Consider the following 9142-nt stretch of genomic DNA (forward strand, 5'->3'; position numbering starts at 1 on the left):
ACAGAGTACGCACCTGTCACCGTGAGAAGACCCAGCTTTTGATAACCTTATCTGAGTCTATGGGGACTGAGAATCACACATGTAGCACACATTAAAATCTATTGATGACACTATAATTCAAACTTCAGATTTTTATTCTCAGCCAGGCATTTAACAATTTTGGACTGGTTTAACTGAGTATTATTTGGAAATCCCAGCAGACACACAGTAGGATCATTCTGAGGGGTTTGAAGTGAGATATTCAGAGATGGATTCATGAAGGGTTAAATAATTATTCTCCTAACTTTACCAATCATCAAAACTGTATGAATCAATTAAGCATTTTCAAGTTCGACTCTTAAAGCCTCAAAATTCGACTGTGTATTTATATCTCCCTTTTTTCTTTCTCTTTCTCTTTCTCTCTCTTTACACCACAGAAATGTGTTTTGACCTGATGGGTGGACAAATATCACGTGGCATTACTGTAAGTTAGTAGCCTATTGTTTCAAACAGGAAGCTTCAAAGCACGTATTGATTTCTCTAAACGCCACACTTTCTTAGCAGTCACGTGACTGCTTCAGTTTGCATGTAAGGATGTGTGACGACGGGTTATGGACGTTCAAGTCTAATTTAAAACCCACGCACGATGGCGCTGTTTTAGACACTCCTGATGCTTCCCGAAACTTTCGTCGCTTTAAAAGGCTTTGTTTCTCCATTCCTTATTGGAAGTGTGTGGTTGTTGTCAGTTTGTGTCTGTCAATAAAATGTGGTTGAAGGGCATTTTTTTCCCCATTACTGTTTAGATGAAACTAGTTTGACTTCTGCTTTACAAAAAAAAAAAAAAAAAAACGTTTTACTACATAACGTAGGCCTACTGAATAGCCTACATCAACGCTGTTTGTTTGACAGAATGACTAAACATAACATTCATTCCCAGGCAAAACACAAAACGTCTCAGGTTACGACTGTAACCTATGTTCCCTGAGAACAGGGAACGAGACACTACGTCAGAATGACGCTATGGGGAACGCCTCAGGCGTGACAGGTGTCTGAAATCAAATATCATCTCACAGCAATCATGCTGACCGGCGACAGCCCGTGAATCATTAGCGTGAATGATTAACGTGCAACCTGCAAGTATAAAAGGGGCGCTTTGCAAACATGACAACATCCTATCGTCTGAAGGGACTGTTGCAGGCAGGCCCCGAGGCATGGCAGGAAGACGTAGTGTCTCGTTCCCTGTTCTCAGGGAACATAGGTTACAGTCGTAACCTGAGACGTTCCCTTTCGAAAGGGAACTCTACACTACGTCAGAATGACGCTATGGGGAACGATATACCAACGCCACCATGCTAAGGGGAGTGCATGCCAAAAGGCAGTGACAACTGTCAGAACCGGCAATTCAAATGAACGCTAGTACCACTCACCCCCAGGTCACACTGAGCTGTCAGTGACAGCACTCCCTACGGTCATAGCCCAAGCTAAATGACACCACAGAAAACCTCCATAAACATAGTTTAGTGAAAGGTCTACCTGGGCCTGCTCAAGGGCCAAGGACCACAACTTCAACTTCTTAGAAGGGGTCCCTTCTAGGGAATGTGGCTAGGGAACCTGAGGAACCCCAGCCAGTCACTATTCAGGGGAACGTGCCGCCTGAAACGCCACCAGGCAGGCCTGACCTGGTGTCACTATATAAGACACTACAGTCTGGCCACTTCCTGTCTGTCCGAAGACAGAGCCTCTGGACACTTGCCTTTAGGAAGGCATCCAACCCGAGGGACTGTGAAGCAGGCAGTGAACCACTCGGACCGGATCTCAGAGACGGGATATCCTGGAGAGTATGACTCAGCATAGTGCTTTACAACCCTTGCCAGCGAGGGGAGTTTCTCTACTCAATCCACGGATCAACTCAGTGTTTGTGTTTCAAAGCACTGAGGAGGCCTGTGAGGGCCTAAGGGCTGATCTAACTGGGAGGCCTCAAGAGAGGCCTACGACCGACTGACCAGACTCAGGAGACCACATACTCAAACTGACCCTCAGTGAGGGGAGGAGCATTAGATCTACCTGGTAGGCAACCAGGCTGTAGCAGGAAAAAGAGGTTCCAGGAGGGAACCCGTAGCAGAGAATAAAAACTTGAGTCGAGCCAGGGCGCAAGCTCACCTTCGCTAGCTGCCTGATAAGGTCTGCTAAACTGAAAGTAAGCGGCCACTAGCTTACAAAAACCCAGCACCACTGTGAAACTACTCTCAGGGAGACCTGGAGAGGCCTTACTACCTGACAACCACAGTATGTGGGAGCTCACTTTCAGAGAGGCCTGGTGAAGCCTACTATCTGATAGCCACAGAACGTGGGAGCTCACTTTCAGGGAGGCCTGAAGAGGCCTACTACCTTAAAGACCATGCTAAGTGGAAACGCACAGTAAGTGGGAGCTAACCCTCCAGGGAGGCCTGGTAAGGCCTACTACATGACAACCACAGTATGTGGGAGCTCGACTTCATGGAGGCCTAGTGAGGCCTACTACCTGATAACCACAGTGCATGGGAGTTCACTTACAAAGAGGCCCAGAGAGGCCTGCTACATGACAACCACAAAACGTGGGAGCTCAACTTAAGGGAGGCCTAGTGAGGCCTACTACCTGATAACGACAGTGCATGGGAGTTCATTTACAGAGAGGCCTGGAGAGGCCTACTACCTGACAACCACAGTATGTGGGAGCTCACCTTCAGAGAGGCTTGGTGAAGCCTACTATCTGATAACCACAGAACGTGGAAGCTCACTTTCAGAGAGGCCTGGAGAGGCCTACTACCTGACAACCACAGTATGTGGGAGCTCACCTTCAGAGAGGCCTGATGAAGCCTACTATCTGATAACCACAGAATGTGGAAGCTCACTTTCAGAGAGGCCTGGAGAGGCCTACTACCTGACAACCACAGTATGTGGGAGCTCTCCTTCAGAGAGGCCTGGTGAAGCCTACTATCTAATAACCACAGAACGTGGGAGCTCAAGAAAAACCACATTAAGTGGAAACTCAAAGTATGATGGAACTCAACTCCAGGGAAGCCTGGTGAGGCCTACTACCAGAGAACCATGACATGAAGGAGCTTACTTTCAGGGAGGCCTGGAGAGGCCTACTACCTGAAAACCACAGCTGACAGTGGGCCAGACTGGCAGTCCAGTTGACTGTCTATGGGGCTTTGCCTTCAGGGAGGCCTTATGAGGCCTACTACCTGATAGTTCAACCTCAGGGCCACTTAGTACCACAGTATGAGGGATTCAGCCCTCAGGGAGGCCTAGTAAAGCCTACTACCTGATCCCCACAAAAAAATGTGGGAGCCCATCTTCAGGGAGGCCTGCAGAGGCCTACTTCCTGAAACGGTCTAATCAGCTGGATGTGTACTGCTGCTGGGGACTCGCCTAACAGGGAGGCCCGGTCGAGCCTACTAGCTGATAGCGAGTCTTTCTGCTACTTTAATGAACACTGCTGGAACCATACTAATAAAAAACTTTCCTAAAGTTTTGACCTAGTGTATGCTCCACAATGTTGTGACCCACCTCCGAGGAGGCCTGTTAAGACCTACTACTCGGTAGTGAGTCTTCTGCCCGAACTACCAGGGCCAACCAACGAAGGTGAGCTGGCCTAGGAGCCCTATCTTAGGGGCTACCCGGTCAAGGAGGCCTGCTGGGGCCTACTACCTAACTGTGCAGCCTTCAAGGCAGAAAAACTGTTACTACAGCGCTTACAGCATCCTGGTACCTAATCACATTGCCAAAGGCAGTGTACTCCGCAAAAAGCAATACCCCTATAGCAGGGGAGTACAACATACGCCACTCTGCCTAGTGGAGGCCCCACTTTAAGGGCCTACCTACTATATGCATGGGCGTCAGCTCATGGCAATGCTCTGGCTTCAAGGGAGCGGAGTTCAAAAGACCGGAATGAAATGTAGTTAGAACTCCCTGCTCAACCGGAGCCATCGTGGTGTGAGGTAGATAATACAGAGCTGAGAATGGAATACTCAAAACTACCCTGAGTTAGCAGGGGAGTAAAACCATATGCCCCTGAAAATTTAGACAGGGAGCGAGCCTGAGAATGGCTCCAAAGGGTGACAGGGATTTGTCCTGTGCCCAGCCTAGGGGAGCGGGGCTTGCTTGCAAGCCAACCAACTTCTACCCATCACTCGAGCGGTTCAGCTCAACGGGCTAAGTGGAGCCAGCTCAAGGCCTAATCATAAGTAGCTCTGTTCGGCAGGGTCTGGCAAACTATCACATCGCAGAGCGAAAGACAGCCTAACCCTGCCTGAAGGATCATACCTCAACTACCACCCTGCATTACTCTATCACCCCTGAATGCAGTGAAAGGGGCGGGCCTTGGCCAACAACTCCCATTTAAGGGAGGAGGCTGAAATAAAGGGGAGGAAGCCTACACCTTGAATGAATGCGGCAGCTATACTTAGCAGAACGCCTCCAAAACCCCTAGCATAGCCTAGGCCAGCTATAGAGGCGGCCCGGGTGAGGGCCGACCTACAAGCATAGATCTACCTGAGGGCTCGGAGGAGCCACAGCCTACTTGATTGAGAGGCTGTAAAACACTCACCTACTGACACCTTACAGAGCTCAGGGGAGCGAAGTACTCAGGATACCAATGTCACAAACCAATAGGTAAGACATAAGATCTATCTGAAGCGCCAGCGTCAGTCTAAACCTAAAGCAAAAAAGTTCCTTTTTTTTTTTTTTTTTTTTTTAGGAAGACCAACTACTCTACCCCAGGGTGGCTAACAGCCCTGCGGCTAAAAAGAAATGAGCGGTGGCCCACCACGCATAAAAAATGTTATGACAGGAAGGCCATCACATACTCAAAACGGAAGCCAATTTTCCTTGAGCTTCTCGTTAGATCGTTCCAGCCACCAACTGGGGAGGCTTCAGGGCCCTGAAGTCTCCATACTTTACCTTTTCATTCTAAGAATGACCCCTAGGTCTATACAGGGAACAAGGCTTCTGTAGAGAGATACAAATAAGTGTTAGTTATACACACAAATTCTCCAAAAACCAAAAAAGTTCACCTGCGGCGTGCGGAGTGAAGACTTCACCAGAAAGGTCTCAACGAACCTGGGGTCCACCACTTTTACATGCCTAAAAGAGGCACTCACATCAACCAGTTGCTACGGCGGGCCATCAGAACATAGTTCTCATCATAGGCCCAACCCCAGGACTGGTGTAACGCAAACGCCTGGGGAGTAAAGAAGAGGGAGAGGGCCGGTAGAAAAAGCCCTCCAGGGAGGTCATACCCTTACTTGCGCTGAGCGCTGCTCCGCTTGTGCTGAATGACCTCCCTTAAGTCCCTCTTCTTGCGGGAGGCTCGCCTTCTCTGCGTCCTACTCCTCCCTGGAGGGGGCGCACGAGAGGCAACACTAGACCTCTGGTCCTGTCTATGGTCCTCGGACCAAGACGGACCAGGTCCTCCCGCCTGCCTGGGCCGGGGCCCGGATCTCAGCGGTATACAAGTTTTAAATGCGGCTGAGCGCGCCTTCGCCTCCCTAAACTTTCCAACCACCGCCTCAACGGAGGTGCCGAAAAGTTTAGTGGGCGAAACTGGTGAATCAAGGAGAAGGGCCTTTTCCTTCTCCCCGATATCAGCCAAGTTGAGCCACAGATGCCTCTCCGTGGCCACCATCGCCGCCATCGACCGGCCGATCGCGGCAGCAGTCTGTTTAGTGGCCCGGAGAGACAAATCTGTGGTCCGGCGCAACTCAGCGACCGCCTCAGGGGACAGCCCCGTCCCCTGGTCGAGATCCCGCAGCAGATCAGCTTGGTAGGCTTGGAGCACTGCCATGGTGTGAAGGGCAGCACCAGCCTGACCTGCTGCCATGTACGCTCTGCCATTCAAGCGAGCCGTGACTTTAAGAGGCTTGGATGGCAGAGTCGGAGCTTTTAGTGTCGACGCCCGCCCAGATACGAGATAGTTCGCAAACGTCTCGTCAATGGGCGGCATCGACACATAACCATACTCCCCGATCCCCTCAACATCAGCGAAATTACCCCGCTGATGTCGATGAATACGGGCCGAGTATGGTTTCTCCCATGCCCTCTCGATCTCAGAATGAAGATCCGGAAGGAATGGGAGGCTCCGTTGAGCTGGTGGTCTATGTTCAGGGAGAAATCGATCGTCTAACCGGCCGCGAGCGATCTCTCCCTGAGCGCGCCGCCATGGCAACTGAAGCTTGTCAGTGGCGCGCTCCATAACTTCCACCAACTCAGCGTACATGGGGCAGGATGGCTGACGAGGTTGAGGATCTGATTCATCCTCCTCAGCCATCTCTTGCCCAGCCTGAAGAGCACTCGCTGCAGTATCAGTAGGAGAATCTTCTCCGTCATCCACCTGCAGCTCACTCTCGTCAGCCGATGACTCGTCCGAGAGGTGAACAACCCTCTCGAGACTGTCAGCGAGCTCCATCTGGGAGCCCCATGAAGCGCGTCGCCGCTCTGCCTCGGCACGAGCGGGACCCGATCCGCGAGGACCAGATGCTGAACTCTCTCCCCTCGAGAAGAGAGCCAGACGAGAGCGGAGCGTTCTCATAGGAAAACACTCACAGTTTGCACAGGATGCTCCCTCGAGAGCATCCCGTGCGTGCTCTTCACCCAGACAGTACACGCACATCTCGTGAGTGTCACCCGGCGACAAATATCTTGGGCACGGGTCAACACATTTGACAAATTCCTTAGGACTTGCCTTGGACGTGCGTTTCATTTCCTTGCTGGAGTAGACGTTTTTAAATTACAGACAAAAACAGTCCCTGAAGACGAAAAGATGTTGTCATGTTTGCAAAGCGCCCCTTTTATACTTGCAGGTTGCACGTTAATCATTCACGCTAATGATTCACGGGCTGTCGCCGGTCAGCATGATTGCTGTGAGATGATATTTGATTTCAGACACCTGTCACGCCTGAGGCGTTCCCCATAGCGTCATTCTGACGTAGTGTAGAGTTCCCTTTCGAAAGGGAACAGTAATTACAGATTATGTAACTGCACATTTTGTCAAAATTGTGTTGTTGCTGTAAGACTGTTCTCAGACAGGTGGATTTAGTGATGTTATCATTGTTACAGAGTTTTGTCTTTGTGTGTAAGGTTCTGCCATCATGTGACTGATATTAAATTGACTCAATATCAAAAGGTTATCTCACCTAAAAATTTAAATGGTCATAATTCACTCACCCTCATGTCGTTATAATCCACACCTGTAAGACTTATTATTAGAGAGCAACAGATAATCAACTCTATCAATATCCTTGACTGAAATTTACTCCTTTCTTTTTTTGAGTTCATTTTATGATATTGATTTAATTTATAAATATCTCTATCTGGTGGGTTTTTTAAGGAAATGCATAAGAGCACTGTGAACTCAACAGGAAACAAATGTTCACAGGAAAACGGACTAATGTGTTAATAACATTATTCTTGTGAAAAGCACCTTTTGTGATATTCAGTGGCTCGGAAAGAATAATCAAACTGCCAAAGTCACGTGATTTCAGTGAACGAAGCTTCGTTACGTCAGAGCTTTGAATGGTTCGACGCTAGGGGGCGATGATCTCTGTGAACCCATGAGTGTCTCAATATCATTTTTATATATTGTTGGCATTTGATTACACATTTTTATAATAAAAATAAAGAGTTGTAGTTCATGGTCTCTTGTTTTGATTAACCAAGCTCTCCATAAAACAAGCAAAACAAGCCCTTCAATTTAATGGTGTTGGTATTACATGATTAGTTAATATTCTGTAATAGATTACACCTTCAACGTTTACAAAGGGGTTGTAGAAGGTGTTTATGCATGTTTGGACTGAGTTTTTGTTGCATTTACACTGTTGTGACCAGCAGGGGTCGCCAGCGTGTGGAGATTCGAACGCTTTGAAACAGTGAATCATTTTTCGAATCAGTTTGTTCAATTGATTCAGTTTCAAAAAGCTCCTTAATTTCTCCCAACACTAGTCTATACTGAACTAAATAAGACATCTACTTGAAAAGTGCGCTGCCTCCTGCTGCCTGTTTATAATAATAACTAACTCAATTAAAGACAGACTTCTTTGGTTTATTAGGTAAAAAAAAAAAAAAAAACCTTTTTACAGATACTGTGGTGGTAGTGAATCACACCAGCTGAACACACCAGAAAAGTACTATAAAAATATTTTTTTCTACAGATCTTAAAGATTGTAGGTCTGGATAATATGTCATAATGTAACATGAAAACAAACAGCAGAAGAACATCACTCATTCTCACTTTCACTCATCAGACAAACAGTGTACAAAAACACACATCCTGATTTCTCCACTCACACACATTTTGCACCATATGACTCAAATAATAGCATTTCATTTTTTATTCAAAATATTGCTTTGGCTTTCAAAAATACAGTTTTATATATCATGCCGGTAATGTGGTATTTGCTTAGTCAAGAATAACATTATTGACAAAAATGATGCATTGCTAAACCATATTGCAACTCACATGCAATCATATTTCCCCTTATATTTAGCCTACAACTGAAATGGTTCCTACTATAAAATCATAATTTTATATGAGATGAGACTCTTTAAAGAGTCACTTCTGAGTGGTGTGTGATATAATAGTTTTACTGTATTAAGAATCACTAATAACAGCTGGTGAAAGTTTAGTGCATCAGTGATGAAATCATTTATAACTCAATGATTCAATAGTTTAGTCCATGATTATTTCTGATAACACACACACAACATATTTTAGAGAGACACATATTCCATCTGCTATAAGTCAATCATGTTTTAATATCAATCACCACATACAGTAAAGATAGAAATATAGTTCAAGTCAAGTTTTTCCACAGACTATAGATGTGGAATATTTTTTTTACTAAGACTTTTTAATAATTAATTGAATTTAAAACATCTTTTATTTTTAAAAGATATCATTTAAACTTTTAAGATTATACTTTGAAATAAATTTAGCACTACTAAAACATTCACAATGTCTCATCCTGATCACTGAATACAGCCCTCTGCCTCAGAGACCAACAGACGGTTCTGTGGGAGTGAAACACTTGAGGAAACACTCTGAGATTTTATATTTAACATTGCATTTTTGTGACCCCATTCATATGTGGTATGAACATTGATGTGTTAGGAGCTTACTTCTTCA

The 9142-nt window shown here is 46.4% G+C and overlaps 2 protein-coding genes across 2 annotated transcripts in view; both read right to left on the minus strand.

Annotated features, from left to right (window-relative positions):
• LOC309476034 (uncharacterized protein) overlaps positions 1-6987 on the minus strand; it is a 64560-nt gene extending 57573 nt beyond the window's left edge. The window contains exons 1-2 of the mRNA XM_082139153.1: positions 2672-6987; positions 931-2310 (exon numbers count right to left, since the gene is read on the minus strand). Coding sequence (XP_081995279.1) covers positions 5264-6721 — 1458 coding nt within the window. The 5' untranslated portion in view covers positions 6722-6987 and the 3' untranslated portion in view covers positions 931-2310; positions 2672-5263. The remainder of the gene's footprint in view (positions 1-930; positions 2311-2671) is intronic.
• LOC309476006 (uncharacterized protein) overlaps positions 1-9142 on the minus strand; it is a 235965-nt gene that overhangs the window by 169238 nt on the left and 57585 nt on the right. The window lies entirely within an intron of this gene.

Source organism: Leuciscus leuciscus (genome assembly GCF_965113295.1).
Source record: "Leuciscus leuciscus genome assembly, chromosome: 15".
Lineage (NCBI taxonomy): Eukaryota > Metazoa > Chordata > Actinopteri > Cypriniformes > Leuciscidae > Leuciscus > Leuciscus leuciscus.